Source organism: Corythoichthys intestinalis, chromosome 3 (genome assembly GCF_030265065.1).
Source record: "Corythoichthys intestinalis isolate RoL2023-P3 chromosome 3, ASM3026506v1, whole genome shotgun sequence".
Classification (NCBI taxonomy): Eukaryota; Metazoa; Chordata; class Actinopteri; order Syngnathiformes; family Syngnathidae; genus Corythoichthys; species Corythoichthys intestinalis.
This window is the reverse complement of record NC_080397.1, coordinates 2859454-2880023: the sequence shown is the minus strand read 5'-3', so window position 1 is coordinate 2880023 and position 20570 is coordinate 2859454. Positions and strand designations below refer to the sequence as shown.

Genomic DNA, 20570 nt, shown 5'->3' with positions numbered 1-20570 from the left:
GCCTCACAGTTCTAAGATCAAGGGTTCAATCCCGGGCTTCGGCCTTCCTGTGTGGAGTTTGCATGTTCTCCCCGTGCCTGCGTGGGTTTCCTCCAAAAACATGCATGGTAGGCTGATTGAACACTCTAAATTGCCCGTAGGTATGAGTGTGTGCGTGGATGGTTGTATGTCTCCTTGTGCCCTGCAATTGGCTGGCAACTAGTTCAGGGTGTCCCCTGCCCACTGCCCCGAGTTAGCTGGGATAGGCTCCAGCACCTCCGCGACCCTCGTGAGGAAAAGTGGCATGGAAAATGAATGAATGAATGAATGAAAAAGTATTTGAAGCTCAAAAATTTGCATTTGAACACTTAATTTTTCATTTAAAAAGTTTGATTTTAGCAATCCTTTTTGTGTTTGCGCCATATTATGGGTAGGACATTTGTGTCTAAATCATTCAATCCCCCAAAAATTTGCTTCAATAAAAAACAATATTTTCAATCAAAGAAAAAATCATTTGAAAAATTAAATTGCGCTCTCCTATTTTTATATATATACTTTTATATACATAGGAAAGTCAATTACATGCAATGACACTTTTCGGCCACCAAGGCCCCCCTGGCCCCCCCTTAAACTCCGCTTACATAAGCAATTTATCCCAATTCAGCGTGATTGCAAGGTTTTGACTATGAAAGGGACAACAAGAGGGTAGGATTTATTCAAGTCCTTCACTGAGTTTGCTAAAGAAAAAAATCTACCGATGGATAAATTTGTTTCATTGTGCACTGATGGTGCTCTGTGCCTGGGTGGGGAAAAATAGGATTCGTGGTGCTTCATGAACATGAAAAAAGACGCATCCTAAGTTTCTCAACGAATGAAGCTTAACCCCACCAAGTATCAACCACACTACAAAGCCATCAGCAAAACCATGCAGCACCAGAAGTCGCATTGATGGTAAGAAACACTCATCATTGTTTAGCAACAGCATAACAATGTTATTAAAAATAATTCAGAGAATAACCCAAACCCTTGTACTTTAAAAGTGTTGAAATTACATAAAATGCAAATATTACTATACTACAATACTATAGTATTTTTAGTTTTAAACATATTGTATAGCTCTCACGGAATTACATTTAAAAAATGTGGTGTTCATGGGTTTCTCAGCCAAAAAGGTTCCTGGCCCCTGTACTAGGGTAAGAGTCTCAAATTAGAATTTTAAATTAGGTTTTCTAATTTGATTTAGGTTGCCTGTGTACAGTTTCAAACTAGGAGAACCCTAACCCTAGTTTGAAATCCAAATTTGAAACCCTAAACCCACTGTTTCACATGTTTAACACCCACCCCTTGATTTTTCTGTTCATTTAATGTAGCTAATTTATGTTCGTGTTTAATTTGTGACCTAATTACAGATAAGAGCAGAAAGAACAATTTTTGTTCCTTACTGTAGGGTCTTAACATTGTAAATTATGTGAAGTTATTAAAAGTCATTGTTGTACTGTATGAGTACTTCCACTTTGCTCATTTGGACACGTTCCAATATGACTTGTAGAACCTCTTTAGTGTTTGTCCAACTCTCTCCTTGGATTTTAAACTGGTATTTTCTGACCACAAAGCTGAATTTTGGAATATTTTTATTGCAGAAAACTTAAGCAACTTGTTATATTTATTGTTAAGTTATTTTGTTGATTGTAATTAAGTCTACCAATCATATGTGCCTCACAGGTTATTTATTTTCAAGCCTCTGTCCTAACCCGAGCTCATTGAAAAACAGTCCACCGCAAACGTATTACACCAGACATCTCAACGTAAGTGTTCATTAGTTGTTTTCGGCCTCCAGCCATTTTCCACTTGTTTCCCAAAGCTGGATCACATTATGCCACAGAGAATTCCCGCGCCAGAATGCAAGGACCCTCTTTGATAAAAGATTGATGCAGCCATTTTCTCTCATTGCTGTCCTCCATATGCCAGCGTCCCAGAGGAAATCCGAACACTTTCAAGTGTTTGGGAGGTGCACATGATGACAAACGACACTGCTGCTAATGCTGGAGGAGGGGTCAGCGGTGAGTGTGTCTACTGATTGGCCGCACTCCTTATTAGGCCGCTATTTATTAGCTTTATTTACCTTGTTTCTCCAGTGCCTCATTATATAGTATCAAGAGCCATTAAGGACAACCTAAAGAAAATTCCGGGCTACTATGTGACTTACGTTCATCCACTGGGCCAAAACTACCCTCTGAACAAGTATTAAGGTAAATTTTCTCGGGACCACACTGCATGTATGCAATGCATGCAAGACAATTAAAAATAGCAACATATAATTCACACAAAACAGACAACACAGTTTGTTCCAATATCAATATTAAATAATTTACCATTTCTGCTAGTCCCCAGGTTACAAAGAGTTCCGTTCCTACGCTGGCGACGTGTCCCAAATTTCTACAAAAGTCAGAACCAACCCTTTCAGTATGCCTAAATCTCAAAACAACTATCCAAAAAGTCAAAAAGTATTATATTTTGTTTTATAATGGAAGATACACTGCCTTCTGGTGGCAGCATTGGGTCTGGCTGGACTGTCGCCTTATTGGACTGAGGCGCAGACTCGTCTGACATGGATGAAGGACAAGCTGCGCTCTGGTTTGGCCTACATAAGGCTATAAGTTGTTTCAGGTATTATACAGTATGTTTGTTTATGCATTTATAATTAAGTTTAGAGCTACAGTTTGTGGAGTTATGTGTGAGCGATTTTCTATGAGAATTGTAAATAAATTCATAGCATTTAAGCTAGCGGGCTTTTGTTAAGCAAAATAGGCTAATTTAATCGACTAAATTTACGTATTGATCAGACTAGATGGACGTTTGAACACTAATTGATTTGTGTCAAGTGTTTTATTGTTAAAATGGGTGTCGTTTTGAACATCAGTGTACATATGTGTGTTACAGTCTTACAATCTGTCAAAAGTGATAGAAGTAAAAAGCTTCAAAAACTAGTAACTACAATTGCCTTGTTTGCTCTCTGTCAAGCTGAACAGCATCACGTTTAGTGAGGACAGAACACATCATATTAAAGGGATCCTTGGACTTGAAGCAACACTACGTAACATTTCAACCTTTAAAAAAAAATTTCATAACATTTGTGATGATATGTTGACTGACAACTAGTTGAATGACACCTCTTTAATGTCTTGAGGGGCTCTATATCGCTTGCACCGGCAGTAATTAACTTTGAAAAGGGTGGCAGGAACTCTGCTACACAAAAAAAACTATAAATGTGCTGACTGGTTTACGGCGTACGTCACTTCCCCATTTCCCCATTTATTATAAAGACGGAAGTTGATGTTAACGCTTTCGCGCGAATTCCACACAGATGGCAGAGCAACAGAGATAAAAAGTTTTGTCTGAGGAGGAAAAAGAAAGTGCAGCTACCAAGATATACAGAATTAAAAATTGCCTCCCCCCCAACCGAACTTGTCAGCGTTGACGAGTTCGGGTGGGGTGGGGGGAATAGCCACACAAAGCCACACGGTTGCTAACCATCATATGCTATTGTTTCGCTACAACTGGATATATTACCTTATTAGTTTTGATCCTTCACACAGCTGCTGGAAACACAAATTTTGTTTAATCCATCTGCAGGCGACCATCATGTCTTTCCGACACTGTGCGTGTGCGCTGGTCCTCATGGGAAACGCGGTCTTCCTTAATACAAAACACTATCGCTTTTGTCCACCAGTATCGCTAAAATAAACTGAAACTGAAAAGTTGCCAAGTTCTGCTTTAAAGACCTTTAGGCTCTAATAAGCCGCAATTGTTCTCTTTTACTAAAATATATTATTAGAAACATATACTGTATATTATTGCCATTGATTTAAAAATGTATTATACTGTATGTAGTACATGTTTTCACTTAGGGAGGGTGCCATGTTTTTCGCGCAATGCACGCTGGCAGTGATGATGTGGTTGGCCTGGGCTGGGAGAATAGCTGTGTTAGCAAGCAAGCAAAGCTGGTATGACGACTGGCATGATTTTGTCACATTCTGCTGCTGGTCAAGTTGTTTTGCTACAGAGATGTGGGATGAGTTCCCAACATCGTACCTGCATCCAATTCCAGCTCATCAGCAGTGTCTTTAAACCGATCCTAGGCGGCTGCTTGCTATCTGAAGTTAGCCATGTTTTTTAATTCTGTGGTCAAGCCAGCCACGCTTTCTTTTCAGTTGGCTTTCACTTTCAGGTTTTACTGTACAGACCGTCAGTGCATGTGGTTTGCGACTGCTAGATAAGGAAAATCATGACTCTGACATCATGCGGAAGTATAGTCCCACGCTCACGTGTCACATGGGTAACGCGGGTGCAAATCCCGATGGAAGCTTTCGTTTAATTGCTTTTGCCGCTCATTTTGTGAAATATCGACAGTGCTGTCCTGATCATCACTTCCGCTTGGGTTTGGGTTTTGGGAGGGCAGAATCGATGACACATTTATGTCGCTAACAAGTGACACTGTGGAAGTACGGCAGCGCTACCAAGTGATGTCACCGCCAAGAGTGCATTGCAACCTACTAGTTAAACTAATTATAAATTTTTTTATAAAAACAAGTCGCGGAGGCAGCAGCTTCAGCAGGGAAGCCCAGACTTCCCTCTCCCCAGCCACTTCATCCAGCTCTTCTAGGGATATCCCAAGGCGATCCCAGGCCAGCTGGGAGACATAGTCTCCCCAGCGTGTCCTGGGGCGGCCCCGTGGCCTCCTACCAGTGGGACGTGCCCAGAACACCTCACCTGGGAGGTACCCCGGAGGCATCCGTATCAGATGCCCGAGCCACCTCATCTGGCTCCTCTCGATGCGGAGGAGTGGTGGCTCTACTCCAAGCCCTCCCAGATGACCGATCTTCTCACCTTATTTCTAAGGAAGAGCCCGGACACTCTACGGAGGAAACTCATTTCGGCCGCTTGTATCTGGGATCTTGTTCTTTCGGTCACACCCAACAGCTCGTGACCATAGGGGAGGGTAGGAACGTAGATCGACCGGTAAACAGAGATCTTAGACTTTCGGTTCAGCTCCCTCTTCACCACGACGGTCCATTGCAGAGTCTGCATCACTGCAGTCACTCGTGAAGAAGACCCAGAGATAGTTGAACTCCTCCACTTGGAGAAGGACATCATCCCTGATCCGGAGAGGGCATTCCACCTTTTCCCGACTGAGGACCATGGTCTTGGATTTGGAGGTTTGATGGTTGATTATGATCCTGATCACTTCACACTCGGCTGCGAACCGTTCCAGTAAGAGTTGAAGGTCACGATTTGATGAAGCCAACAATACTACATTATCTGCGAAAAGCAAAGATGCAATACTGAGGCCGTCAAACCGGACCCCCTCAACGCCTCGGCTGCACCTATATATTCTGTCTATAAATGTTATGAACAGAACAGGTGACATAGGGCAGCCTTGGCGGAGTCCAACCCTCACTGGAAACGGATCCGACTTACAACCGGCTACATGGACCAAAAACTCTGACACCGTTCATACAAAGACCGGACCCCTCGTATCAGGGATTACGATACCCCTTACTCCCGTAGCACCCCCCACAGGACTCCCGGGGGACACGGTGGAACACCTCTCCAAGTCCACAAAACACATGTAGACTGGTTGGGGGAACTCCCATACCCCCCGAGAAACCTGCTGAGGGTATAGAGCTGATCCACTGCTCGGAGGCCCGGACGACAACCACGTTGGTCCTCCTCAATCTGAGATTCGACTTCCCGGCGAACCCTCCTCTCCAGTACCACTGAGTAGACCTTTTCCAGGGAGGCTGAGGAGTGTGATCCCCCCTCTCTTGGATAAGCGGGAGATAATGTATATATATGTATGTGTATGTATGTACAGTATATAAAAACGAAAACATTAAGAGGGGTTTGAATATCAAATTATTATAACTCATACTAACATCTATCTTTTAAGAACTACAAGTCTTTCTGTCTATGGTTCCCTTTAATGAAGTAAAATGAAAAATAAGATACTGTGAGGTATAATAAGGTACTGTTTACGCAACTAAAATAAAAATGACTGGAGACGAAATGGCGGACCGGGGACTACTTGTATTATTATTATATGGTTAGAATATATGGAAATACCACCGTATTTGTATTACATAGTTACCTGATTTATTATACATTATTATTATTTTCATCATTATATAACACCAACATAACAACACCATAGATAATGGGACATCTTTACATTTTAGCAAAACATGTTTGGTACTGTGCTACTTCTGTTTGCATTGTATAGGTCTAGGTTGCAGCACTACTTGATGCTTTTAACATTTGTGACAGGTCATTTTGATGTCAATACAAAAATACAGTGAGTTGGGGAAAAGCTGTCAGAATTATTGTGTAACTTTTCAACAAATAAGTAAACATGTATCGATATCATTGCATAAAATGGCTCATATCATGATTTTATTTTTCAATATTGTACAGAAGTCTAAGAGATAGATGTTGTTAGAAACAGGATAAGAGGACACGAGGCCCGGAAACTTGTGGCGTTAATGTTCTTCCCGCTCTCTTTTGATCTGGCATCAAGGCATCTGTCACTGATTAGCACGCTCGTGCACTGTGATTGAGGGAAGTGGGTGGTCAGACGTAGGTCACGCCACTCCCTTTCAAAAAGTGGGAGTGCTCCCATGCAAGACTTTCCAGATTTTTCATATTCATATTTTCAGCAGGTGCTTTAGTGATTTTCAATGCACCTCCTTACCAAAAAGACAGTTCTTTTCGCATTGCCAAACCATTTCAGTACAGTGAACTCCCTCCTGCCTTTCCTGCCTCGATGTTTCCGCTCGGTTTAGGAGATAATCATTAGAGCAATGGTTGCCACATGGATTAGCAAACATTCAGACATTAATGGTTGCTTTGTCAGCCATGCAGATAAGGACACACATACCGTGACCTCAGCTTTCACAACACAACAGATGAGATCCAGAGGAGAAAAACTGTATTTTATTTCCACTTGATAGAGATCCTATAAAAAAAAAAAGGTAAAGATTGCCAAGGAATGCTCACCTTGTAAGTGTTCCTTCCCTTCCAGTTAAATAATTACAAAATAAATAAATCAGTACAGTACCGACAAAACACAGGCATTAAAAAATTGAATTTTTTTTTCTTCATTGTGATGTCGTCTTGTATTTAATAATAAACAGGACACATTAGATCACCCGTTTGCCTGCACCTACACTTTCTCATTAGCTGGGATAGTTGTTTTTATTTTCACCATATAGCTATTGTTTGGCACAGAAATAGGATTCATATTTTATCCTGTGCCACAGCAAACACATACACACCCATCCCTCTCATGTGAAGTACACAATCTTCCTTGTTTGTCAGTGTTAGTGCCTTATTTCTAAAAATTTTTCAGTGAGTCTTCAACTTTTTGCCAGTGCTACGTTTTTGTCCTTTTTCCAACATACGTATTTGCCCGGCTCACGCCATGATTGGAAGGAAGTGGGTGGTCGTGTTTTTCCGACGCGTTCTCCTCCCTCGCACGGGCCTCCCGTGGATGTTCAAACCCACAAACATCTGACGTTTCTTGTTCTTCCATTCGGCTGAAGCGTACGTGTTGTAGCCGTTCTCCTCGATGCGCTCCTTCAGGGTGCAATCAATGCCAAACTCCCTCTAAAAAATGGAGGTCATATTATATATCAGTTTTGCAGTTCTAAATGTTTGGAGGTGCAACTACTCTCTAATCTACACTTGCGAACCATTGAAATTGAAAATATGGAACTTTTTTGGAAATAATAAGCCTGCAAAACCAGTACACTGCATTGCAACATCAAACAAACAAACAAAACATGAGTTTATTTAATTTCACTGCATATGATGGACTCCACTTGCGTCCAATTTCTGCTGCAGTTTGGCATTTAGTCTACCATTCTTGCAAAGAGAAGCCAAATGCTTGCTTGCTGTTTATTTGCTGTAATGGTGCAGCACAACGTGTAGTCAGGCAATATAACAATAATTGCTGGCATATATTCTTCCTTTCTTGAAAATGGATTTATATTACTGTAGCTTATTAAGTCACTGAGTGAAGATCATTTAGGGGGTGGCAGGAACTCAATATGTATAAGTATATATATATATTTAAAAATATATATTTTTAGATATTTATTCATTAGTGTATATGTATTTCATTTTAATTTAGATTGTATATAGATCATTTACATTGTTAAAATCAGAAAACAGTAAATATTCTCATTTACACATGCATTACTTACAAAATATATGTATTCCTTTATCTGTTTCAACATGTCAACATAAATAAATATGAATAGAAGTATTTGTTTGAGCAGCCACGATCTAATTTCCAACAGCACTGGAAGAAAGTAGCGAATTAACAGATCAGATCACTTTTGGAAAACTCTAGATAAATTGTCCCAAAACCCCCCCGACGTGTTACCAGGATACTCACTGCTCCGTACAGTTCTCCCTTTCTGCTGATTGCCAGATAGTAGTTGCTGTTCAGTCCTTTGATAGCCACCACCCCCACATCCACCGATGTAATTTCCAGAATACCTAGAATGCAGTACCATACACTTTATTCCTGTGTCCACCATAGGGCTGCCACAAATGATTATTTTGATAGTTCATTAATTACTGATTATTTTTTTCTATCAATTGGTTCATACGTATAACCCGTTAGTTACTCAGTATTACTATGGGCTTTACAATTTAACTGGAAATGTGCACTGGAACCAAATAGTGCGCACTCAGAAAATATGGACTATGAATTCTATGAAACTATTTCCATCTATCATTGTTTTCATAAAGCATAAATATTTTTAAACACATGCTTGATTAGACAGAAAGTCGTCTACTTTCATCCAATATCAAGTATTTACTTAAAAATGAAAATATATACACATTTTTAATATTCAATATTTAGTTTCCTTTTTAATTTAAAGTGTTTTTCAAAAAATCAAAATAAATGTTTAAAATAATAGAAATTTAAAAAAAGATTTTAAAAAAAATGGTTTTCCCCCTTTTTTTTATTTCAACACAAATGTGGAAAAAAAGAAGCACAACTAAAATAACTGTAAAAATTAATAAAAGTAATTGATAAATTTGATCATCAGTTGTGAATAAGTTGACAAATAATGAATTGTGACAGCGCTATTCCACATTCTGAATGGTCCAAATGAATAATGGGAATTGTTTTTCAGTCCACAATTGATTAAAAAAAAAACAACTGATGGAATATGTGGTTGTGTTAAATGTTAGATAGAAAAAGAGAATAATTTGCATTGTCACTGGTGTTATATGGTCTTATGATAAGCCTTTTTTTATTTATGCACATGAAACTACAGTTGCCTTTTCAAAAAAGTGACACACGGGATCACGGGATAGGAGATTTAGGCCGTAAATGCACAATGTAAAGTTTTTACAACTGTAAACAAGATTTACAACTGTGAAACTGTTTCCAGCTGCACAGTTTGAAAAGAAATACTTGGACACCACTGAGAATCTTTGGCCTGTCTATATCCTGTTTGCTAGGTCAGGTTTCTAAGTCACTATGCAAATAATTTAAGGCTCTCAATGACTATTAGACGGGCTAATTTACACCCCGGGTATGTGGTTTTTATACCAGAGGTCAGAAAGCTAGAACTGCTCAATGTGTCCTCACCACTGCAATGTTGGCACAGCGTGTGAAAGCAGCTAGTATTGAACCTGTGGGCAGGACATACGTATTGGCTCGCTCGTCTGTCTCAAAAGTGATAAAAAAGCAAGCGTGCAGGACACATTTTTTTGGAGCTTGGCAAAAAAAAAGTTAAAGTGGAAGGGGCACTAAAAGACTAAAGTAAAGTCAGTTTCTAAATACACTGTACAGTATACATGTTTGAAGATACGACGGAAAACGTAGCAAGAGGTCCATATATTTTTGGACAATGATCAATTTTCAGTATTCTTCTGTCTCTCTCTCCTATTCGCTTTTTTTCTGTCCTCCAATAACCCCTTCCTGTTTGCTGCTTTCTCCTAATAAACAAGGCATGTTGAATGATCACAATGGGAGTTATGTCATAGAATTGTGATACATTAAAACTGTTCAGACCAATCGGACACTCAGATTTCCATTCTCTGTGTCAAGCAGCTGAACAGGACAGGTTAAAAAAAAAAAAATCAGCATTGTAGCTGACAAAAATGGCTTTGAAATGAAACAGCCAAAATGTGCATGGAGAGCAAATTTAAGGGTATTTTCTTTTTTTTTTTTTTTTTTTTTTTTTTTTTTTTTTTTAAACCTGTCCTGTTCAGCTGTTTGACACAGAGAATGGAAGTCTAAGTGCCCGGATTCTGAACAGTTTTAATGTTTCACATTGAGAGTCTGACATACTCCCATTGTGATCATTCAAAATACCTTTTTATTATGACAAAGCAGCGAACAGGAAGGGATTATGGGGGGACAGAAGAAAAGAAATACAAGAGAAGAAAGAAAAGAAACACATACACAAACAACAACAAGAAATACATTGAACATCTAAACTAGTTACTAATATGCTGGTGCTATCGTCAGCGAGATGTATTTCCGGTTTACACCATGTGGGGGCCTATTGGCCAGTGAAAGAGGAGAATGGGGGTGGGGGTGTCTATAAGACTATAAACTAAGTGATTGAAAGGGGTAGAGTGTACACAAATCAGTTCTGTGATCTAGAACCCAGTAATCGTGTGAATCTCTTATGAGTGAAAGCCCGTTGGCGACCAACCCTACGCCGCCGCATCGCCAATCCCGGCACCGGAACCCCCAACCCGAGCATGCCCTACCACATCCAGCAGCACGCAAGCCCCACCGGGCGCGCGACAGCCACGCAGACGGGCGGAGAGACCGCGCGGGCACCAACCCAGGGCCACGGCCCACACCCAGCCAGCCCGGGGAGGGAGGGCGGGCGGGGGGGCGGGGGGATCCACGCGCAGCCCATCCCTCCTCCAACCGCCCAGCAAAGGAGCCACCGTCAGCCCCCCCCGGGACCCAGGGTGGTCCCCCGGGCCACCCGCGCGCCCATCAACCGGCCTTCAGGGATGGCAGGAGGGGACGCATCACCAACCCCACGCCTACACCCACCCCCACCCGCCCACCCGGACCACGAGCCACAGCCCCCCAACCGGCACGGCACGCCACGGGACCCCCAGCGGCCCACCAAGCCCCAGGCAAGGCAGGGTCCCCCGCCGGTGCAGGCGACACCCCGCTGATACACCGGCGCCCAGCCAGCGACCCGCGACGGAGCGCAGGGCGGACGCCCAGCCAGAGAAGAGAGGGGAAGGCGGAGGCAGGAGAACGCCCAGGGACTGCCATGGGGCGACGCAAGATCGGAGACCCGACCCCCCAACCCACTCCCGCGGCCGGCAGCCGAGGCAGAGGGGAGGCCACACCCCGGGAACCACACCATATAGAAAAAGTGTGGGACCCACCTACCACCCTATTACTGTGGCTGCCAGGTTCCCGACTGGCAGCCATCACCCAGCACCGTGATGGGGGTGTGAGGGGAGGGTAGTGCAATGTATGCATTAAAATAGGAGAGCTTGGCTTGGGGCAGTGGGACCGCAGCATGGAGTTTCTGTCCAGCCGCCCGTCCCACCGCCCTTTGCCAGAGCTCTCCTGTGGAGTATGATGTGTGTGGTGCATTTAAAAAAGGTGCAGGGATGGCGGGGCCTGTGGTGAGGAGGCAGCCGTGAGCCCCCCCCCCCCCCACCCCAGCAGGTCCCAACCATCCCACAACCTTGGTGTGTGGTGCATTAAAAACAGGGGGGAGTCGGGCTGGGACTGTAAAGCCCCGTCCCAACTCTCCCCGGAGAAATGTATGAGCATGTAAGTGCCAGGGTGAAAAATATTTACAGTGCCGAAGTGAGAAGTGCGTGAGTTAAGAGGCAGGCTCCCGCGGGCGTGGCCCCGTCCACCAGAACCACCGGCCCCAGGGCGGAAGAAGCGTCAGGGCCCCGATCAATCCCCGCCCTAGAACACCCACGGCGCCTCCGCGACCACCCACCCCCCTCCCACCCACCGAGCACCCACCCCGCACCCCGAGCAGGCGCCACACCAAGCGCCGGCGACCAGGGGGCGTCCACCCCACCGGCAAGGGACAACAAGCCTCACCCTAGGCCCCGCGGGCCCCAAGAGGCCCCGCTAACGACCCCGCCGGCCGGGGGGCAGCCGCGGCCGCCGCGGCCCAGGGAGGCGGACAGGGCCGGAAACAGACCAAGGGGAGAGAAGCGCACCCCCCACAACCCACCCCCGGGCCAAGAGGGGCGCGCGGTATGGCACCAGAGGGCACCTCCCCGGCACCCGGTACAGGGAGACGCGGCTCCGGCCGGGCGGACCTGGGAGGGAACCATGGCTGCCGCATACACCCCCCGGCCCCCACCCCAACCCCAACCCCACCCCGGCCGGCCGGGGAAGGGCCGCGGCCCCGGACCGGCACCCGCACGGCCCCCCCACCCGCCCACGACACCAGCGCGCGCCCGACGGGACCCCCCGCACAGCCAGACGCAACCGGACAAGCCCCGGCCGAAAATCCCGGGGGCCAAGACCGGCGGCGGGACGGCCCAGGGCAGGACGCCAACAAACTCCACCTGTAAAGCTGATAGAAGAAGAGGTTTATCAAACACCATTAGATGTATGCCAAGGACCAGTGAAGTGTATTATTTACGCATAGTTCCTTAATTGTTCCAAGTCTGATAAGTAATATATAGGGTGTTCCAAAAAAAGTTGCATATGATCCCCAGCAGCTGGAAACCAAATTGTCCATGAGTATCCTTGTAAAATAAGCCCATTGACCGACTAAACTGTGAAGGAAGAAAAATTATTTATTACATGCTGTTGGGAGTGTATAAAACAGTTCGGATTTAAACATGTCCAGTTTCCAGCTGCAGAAGGATGCATACAACTTCCCTGGACACCCCGCATACATCCATTTATGTATACAATTTTATTATTTTTGTGGCATTCCTTCGCAGGTGAGAGAGAATCCTTAGTCTATGTTCATCATTCTTGCGACCGTTTCCCACTGTTGTTCGTATTTGTCCATTTTATTTGTCTGTTTGGCAGATATTTTCTCTAATGTTATATATTCAATGATTAGATTTAGCCATTGGTTAATGCTAATGTTTTGTTTGTTTTTCCAATTCAACAATATTGTTTTTTTGGCTATCGTTAGACTTGCTAGTAGTGGACGGGTTTGATGGATAGAGATATTCACTGTATTCAGATCGCCAAGCAGACAAAGAGTTGGAGACAATGGAATCCTGCAGTTCAATAGGAAAGAGAGTTTCTTCGTTACCTGTGCCCAGAAATCTTGTATTGGTTTACATTGCCAAAGAGCATGAAAGTATGTATCTGAAATATCTTCGTTGCAGCTTATACATTTATCGGATTGGGAGATTGGGATTTAAGGGTATTTTCATCCAAATCAGTTAAACGGTGAAGGAAACATACAAAACATTTGAATGTGTCTTGCACTTTTTGAAGGGCATTTATTCAGCCAAATGCTTCAAAAATCATACTACAAAGCAAGCAAAGAAGGGGTTTTCCCCCTCCAAGAAAACAAAATAGTTTTTTTTGTACAGTCACCTGACCTGGACCCGATCGGGCATGCTTTTTTTCCCCACTTGGTTAATACAGAATGTTAGAATTGTTGTGCATACAGTTAACATTAATGCTTTCCTTATTTTCGTTAGTCACCAGATAGGATAACGTCTGTTTAATCAGCCTTTCCAGCACCACATCGTCTATGTATTCTATTCTATGTTCTATGTTGCTTTCCTGCCCCTCCCATCCTTTTGTCTTCCCCGGAATAAAGATGGGGAGTAGCTACCAACCTCCACGAAAGCTACATCGACTTTATGCGTGTTCTTTTTAGCCAAGCTAGGTGTACATAGACCTCGCTTCAAATCTAACACAAAAAATTGGATACAAATATACCCTTAAAGGATAAAATATGCCTTTTAAGTGCTATTTCATTGATTAATCACAATCCCATTGAGTTATGCAATGTTGTGCATGAACACGTTCAATGATCGATCGTTCATGAACATGTTCATATTTTGGGCAAACGTGAACTGAATCATATTTTTGTCTCATGAACGTTACTGTGAACAAGCTCATTCTGGCGGCTGTGAGCAGCCTTCATAACCTCGTTCATCGTCAAGTATTGGTGTTGTGCAGCAAAGAACATACGCGACGACTGCGGTATATGTGATGTTAACACTTTTTATGCACAGTAACGCTCCCTCACAGCTCACTAGATATCATATGACAGAACAGTGATTTCCCCTATCCCTCAAGTTTCATCTCATTGGCTATGTGAACCCAAAGTGATTATGGGGCATGTAGTCTGTATACCAGTTTGAAATGAGAGCTTTTCGACAAAACTGCAGATTAAGCCATAGGCTAAAAACACTATTAAAAAAACAACTTAATTGCGGGAAACTACCCAACCTGGCAACTCAAACTGCCTGAAGCTGTCACTGCTGTGATTTCACAAATATGGTAGCCCTTTTGCTCCCAAAGCTTTCATGGCGTTAAATAACCAATAATAATAATTCTTTTACATTCAGTTGGACTTTACTCAGCTTCCTTGGATAGTATTTAAACTAATTGCATCATATACATACTTCTGCAACATGAATACGGCGTAAATAAATGCTTAACGGCACAAAGAAGACTTTCCTTCATGTGCATCCATGACCAAACGTAAGTACATACGTAATAGCTTTATTTAATAGAAAGCTTTGGTGTTTACTTTGGAATCGCTGCATTCGCGGCTTTTTGTCACGTTAAGCAGGTGTGCAGAACTGCAAAGTTGTCACTTCTAATGGGGTACAAAATTTGACAGAACACTGGTCCAGTACCAACATTTAATTGGACATCTAAATCATTTATTTTTTAGAGTTTTGGGAACGTGTCAGTACCCGCGCAGATTTGAAACTAAATATGAATCTGATAGTGTTTCAGTGTTAAAATGGGTAAAATATTTGCTTTCTGTGGTTCTAATATTGACTCTGTCAATAATAGCTTGCAGCAATTATTGTGGAGAAGAAAAAACTACAAAAGTTAAAAAAAAAAAAAATACAAAAAAAAAAAAAAAAACACACACACACAAAATAACTACAAAAGTAAAAAAATTTTAACCATTAACTTTAGTTCAAAATTTGGAATTATGAACTATGAGTTGAACATTTCATTTAAAAATTTGTGAACTGCAATTTGAACTAGTTCATGTCGAAAATGAACTTACCCAACACTGGTGGTATGATACAGAGCTGGATAGCTGAAAATTGAATTGAAAATCTGTATCCAATTATTTTATGGAACTCACAATATCTGCGGTCACCTGTTTTTTCAAAGCTCTGACTGTAAAACAACTTGTATTCCATGAAATTAAAAAAAAAGTTCTGGGAGAAAGTCTTCTTGGGTCGAATGAAAGACTCAAAAGGGTGGTGATTATGGTTGTGGTTGGGTATTATGAAACAACTGCCAATCAGTGTTATGGCTGTCTGAAGTTTCCGTGATTTGTTTGATGTCATTACCAGCTCCTCACTTCACTAATTCCTTGAGTTGCTGCACCTTTCCGTGTGGAGACGACACCCTTTGATCACTGTTTGCGTGGCACCGGCTTCCACCATACAACCTATTCCGGATCTAAGGCTGTAAGCTCTGTACCGGAGAGGACAGCGGGGCATGCAGGTGTGTCCCGAAAGAACAATAACTCCCTCAAAAGCACGGCGGCCTCTCTCCTTGTCCGCGAGGTCGTGACTATATCAGTTTCTAGTTCAAACAGTGGCACCTAAGGGCGATGAGGTCTGAAGCGGCAAGGTGGCGGTGGGGACTGTGACACAACGGCCATTGAAGATCTGAGAAGAGCTGGTTTCTGTGCAGGGATCGGGTGTCTGGGATGGAGTAAGGATGTAAGACAATCTATGGCTCTCTGGCTGCTCTGTAAACATGGGAGGGATGAAAAGCCAGAGAACAGAGAAGGACAGAGGGGCCATGACAGTGAGACTAGGGGTGGAGATAGGATTAGAAAAGGCTGTAATGATCAATGATCAAAGTTAGCCACCGGAGGCCGGGGCGAGACAGCTTGTATATACGCTGGCTCGCACGCACATGCGGAAATGCGTTCGTGAACACATGTAGCAGGTGGAGATGCTCTCACTTGTTTTAGGATTGGAAACACCTGCAGATCTAATGTGTTCAGTCATAAAAATTCTGCACACGAATGATCGTGGTGGAAGGTGGTCTAAAGTACCTACATCACAGCACCGCAGATAAGATCATCATCTCAAATGACCAATATTACATCATCTATTCATGATGGTGTTCTTGCAATTTCTCATAATTTTCATACTTGGACCTCCTGGATTAGAGCAAATATGTTTTCTTCTGTCATTTCAAAGACAAGCGGAAGACGCACTTTTTCAAATTTACACCCACCCACCAAATTAATCAAACTTTTCTCTGACACATCTACCAGACGAGCTCAAACAGGCACAACTCTAGACCTTCGTTGGGCACTAAAATAGAGCCGGCACTAAAATAGAGCCCCACAAATTTCAATCAACCACAGTGCATAAACAGAGCGGTGTTGTTTTTGGCAGCCCTTTTAATTTTTGCCTTCGTCTTTTGGACGAAAATACTTTTTAGTCTTAGTCATATTTTGGTCATTTTAAAATGTTTTCGTTTAGTTTTAGTCGACAGTTACTCAAAATGTTTTTATTTGTAAAATTCCAACGTTTTCGTCCCAAAATATATATATGTTTTGAATGAACATAGATGAGCACATATTGTAGCATCTACAAGGACAACGCCAACTTTGTGATGATAATACACTCAGCAGGAAAATCAGTACATTTTCAATTAAACCTACCTAGAAGTCACAAACTCTATGTAAAAAAAACAAACAAACAAACAAACAAACAAAAAAAAAAACAGTCCGAGCGTTTAACATCCTCTAGACTTACTGACAAGAAAAGCCAAGCGGCTCTGCTTTAGACTGGCCAGTGTTTTAAGAGGACGCTCGGCTAATGCTAACGTGAATGCTACGCAAATGCTAGGAGTTACATTTAGCGTCTGATGATCACTTAGCACTGACATTCAAAAGTTACAGCAACCTTGCATATTTTTTCTTGTCAAGATAAGAACACAAATCTTACTGTGTTTCCAAACAAGCAAGATGGAGTGCAGCCTAGCATGAGATACATCCTAAACTCCGGTGAGGAGAGTGAGGGAGAGGCGCAGCACATCTCACATCAGTGACACAACCCAAACACTGCCACCAATGAAAATGTCACCCACTGTGAACATGACAAAAACGATGTCGCATTTTCGTCTCGTCAGACAAAAACTGGCATTCGTCTCGTGATGTTCTAGTCTCCCAAGCCACGTTTGTAGCTCGTCATTCTCATGAAAAAATTGTTTGTCGACGAAATATTTTCGTTATCGTCATTGTTGACGAAAACAACCTGTAACAGAGTTGTGTTTGTTGTTCGGTGATTGACAACTTTTGTTTTTAGAATCTCTTACAACCGAAGTAGTCCACAGGCAACGCCAAAATCCTTTTGAGTTGAGTCAGAAAGTGCAATCATTTATCACTCTAATTGCAAATGTCACTGTAAAACAAACTGTGATGTCTTCTACAGAAAAAATGAATGTATGGAATTAACTCATTCCCTCAGGTTTATCATCGTCCATGGCAGGCAAAGAGTTAATAAATGAGAAGTTTTGCTTCATCTCCTTAGATTGTGCAGCTGGTAGGTGAACTATGGCAGCAGAGCTCAGTAACGTGTTGCTTTTTGGATATGCTCAACAACTGCAAATGGTGCGCTGACTGGGGAATGCAAGTGTTTATCCAAAAGGTGCCAAACCTCCACTTTACTTTTGCTATCATTTACCTCATTCTTCACTCCGACTTTTTTGCTTTAAAATTGAATCTTCACAGTATGCTCAAGATAATATGTCAGTCTCATGTCCTATGTCCTATGAACATTTTAAAAGAACCGCAATTGGGGTATTTACACAGATGGGATATCACTCCTCTTCCTCATTTCAATGAAGATATACATCTTTTTGCCAAATCTCCAGAAGAGCTCCATCTGTTTTTCCCACGCAAAAGGCCACTGCTCTGATTAAACAAATGCAATCACATGGCACGTACACACTCCTTTGCCAGGCATCTATTTTAAGGAACCAAGTCAAAGAATTTATAGCTCTGTCTTAAAATATCATTGTCACCTCCGCCTATCCTCTCCCCAGCTATACAATTTTTAACCAGATAGGTAGTATAGGAAGCTTGCTCGAACCTCAACTCATGCAACCAGCGTGTTAGAAAGCCATGTGGGACAGTTTTGCTTTGGCATCCTCATAAATCTATGGGAGACTGGTTATTGGCTCTTTAAGCGCTACTAAGCTTGCTCGTCACAGAGCAGTATGCAGCACCTGAAACCAGTGCTTGCACTTCCCAAGCACCTTAATAAATTTGTGAGAGGAACTGTCACATTTAAACAGCACGGACATGTTTGCCTTGCAGTTTCATGCTTGGATGGGCAAATCTGTCCTACCACTCACAGAACAAAAACAGGATATTTTGTCACTTCAAGGGACTGTGCGGAATCTACAAAAGACATCAGAATGGGGATCATGTCTGGCCCTGGGGAGCATAGACTGAAGCTGCTGTTGTGTGGTGTCCTTTACCGTGTGAACCTGATACAAGAGCACAAAATCCACACAGAGTCCCCAGAGCCCCTCAGGACAGAGCTTTTTGATGGAAGCCCCATTGATGTGGAGGACATACAGCTTTGATGTGACCGCAATGATCAGCCGTGCCATTCATAAACTTTTATCTTCAGCTCTCATTTTCACCACCCTCCCCAATATGTAAAGGCCATGCTAGCTCCCTCTGACTTTTGAAAAAAAAAACATGGCATGCAGAAAGACAGGTAAATCAGCTCCTAAAGGTACATAAACTTTAAGGCGCATTCACAAAACGCTAATTTGATATATAGTCAGTTGCCTGTACGCCATACATGTCAGTTTTACAACTTAAAAGAAACTTCTCACAAATACGGCAGTAAAAGCATCACCGTCTAATACGGTCGGTAAATAAAGTGGCTTCTGTCGTGACCTTGTCAAAACAAAAGTCTCCCCTGACATTGTTGCTCAATTTGATTGAAAGTGTGGTTTAGCACTCCCGGGGGGAAGTTAAAAGTTTCCCTCACACACATACGTTAAAGAACAGAAACAGAGAATGAGAGGAGGAGATTAAGCGGGAACTCGGCAAGCACGTGTCATCATTGGAAGCTATATGATCACACACCCACTGGAGCACATGAATGGCCAAGAGTCTGATAAGCACACACATGTAGCTTAGCGGGAACCCTAATGAGAATGCTTATCGGGTACGCCGATATGTGTAATCGCTTTAAAATTTCTCTTCAAACCAAATGTCTATGACTGGGAAATGTAATTTGCTCAACTGAGACAAACAGAAGATAGGAAGATTATAGAAGCATCATTTGGGTCTGACATCCATATCCCCCTCCTTATGGCACGGTGGTTGTTATCAGCGTTTACTCTGGGTTGCAAAGACTGCCTGATAATGGCGAGGTTATCTCTTTCTGTTCCTTTTAAAGCCATCTGAGAGCTACCAACTCTGTCTTGACTGTTTGGATAAGACAGATACCGCTGGATATCTGGTTTGAAACTAAACGACTGGCAATACTTTATCATGTCTAGGATATTGTCGGCCAAATCGGGTTCCTCAGACTGTTGGATCCTGTGCATTACATACATTACTAAAACTTTATAGATGACTGTAGGTATCTGATACCTATGTTAAATTACTTACTAAGAGGGTCATCCTTGCTTTTGGTTCCATTGACCCGCCCATTCTTGTCGATTCTCAGGAAAAACTTCTGGAAAGAGAACAGCTTCCTCTTCCGTATGTCTCCTTGAAGATGGTTGTAACTGCGTACATGCCTACCCTGCGGTCCCCCAGTCCGACCTGTGGGGGCCGTGGTGGCCCTGGGCTTGTAGACACTTACGCTTTCCGAAATGTTCAGAGGAGCCCTTTGGCTTCGAGGTACGGTGAGCCTTAGTCCGTCTCTTCTGAGTTGATGGCAGGCTGCTCCAGGAAGGGTGAAGGCAAGAGCTACCAGAGCTAGCAGGAGAGTCAGAGACCACGAGGAAAACAGCGTGGCGGACCTCAACCAATCGACGGTCTCAGAGCAAGAATGAGCCCCAAAGTCAGTCCTGGAGTAGGACGAGGCAGCTTTACGCCCTCCAGCAGCACATCTGAACATGGTACTGTGCTGTGTGGCGGAGCAGAGGCAGCCTCAGAACCTGGGACATGCTGCTAGGGGTGCAGAGAGGCTGGGAGGGCAGTACACACTGGCTCAGATCTTCCCCCCCCTGCAGTATCCAAATTATGTAGCACCTGTATGAAATCCTCCAATTTCCCTCTGCCTTATGTTTGGCTTAAAAGCTGTTCACTAAGCCTCCAGGCGCTTTTTCTCCGTGTTCTCACTTTTTCGTAAGTCTGCAGTCCAAGTTAATCAGTAGGAAGGAG

At 43.1% G+C, this 20570-nt stretch overlaps 1 protein-coding gene and 1 long non-coding RNA gene across 2 annotated transcripts; one reads left to right on the top strand and one right to left on the bottom strand.

Annotated features, from left to right (window-relative positions):
* Window positions 1–811: 811 nt before the first annotated feature.
* On the top strand, window positions 812–2712 carry LOC130912868 (uncharacterized). The gene is made up of 5 exons (XR_009062656.1): window positions 812–930; window positions 1702–1784; window positions 1948–2039; window positions 2115–2228; window positions 2364–2712. It is a non-coding gene; the product is annotated as an uncharacterized LOC130912868 (long non-coding RNA).
* Window positions 2713–7102: 4390 nt separating this feature from the next.
* LOC130913478 (fibroblast growth factor 10-like) lies at window positions 7103–20304 on the bottom strand. Its single transcript, XM_057832138.1, has 3 exons — window positions 19851–20304; window positions 8435–8538; window positions 7103–7641 (listed from the first exon to the last, which is right to left on the bottom strand). Exons 1-3 carry the CDS (start codon window positions 20302–20304, stop codon window positions 7450–7452), a joined length of 750 nt encoding a protein of 249 aa, XP_057688121.1. The 3' UTR covers window positions 7103–7449.
* Window positions 20305–20570: the final 266 nt, after the last annotated feature.

What these genes read in the sequence shown, in the direction of transcription:
- LOC130913478 (XM_057832138.1), bottom strand. Translation starts at nt 20,304, where the DNA reads ATGTTCAGATGTGCTGCTGGAGGGCGTAAAGCTGCCTCGTCCTACTCC. An exon ending in AAGCAAGGATGACCCTCTTA is followed by an intron (nt 8,539 to 19,850) that starts GTAAGTAATTTA and finishes ACTGCATTCTAG; the next exon opens with GTATTCTGGAAATTACATCG. An exon ending in AGGGAGAACTGTACGGAGCA is followed by an intron (nt 7,642 to 8,434) that starts GTGAGTATCCTG and finishes TCCATTTTTTAG; the next exon opens with AGGGAGTTTGGCATTGATTG.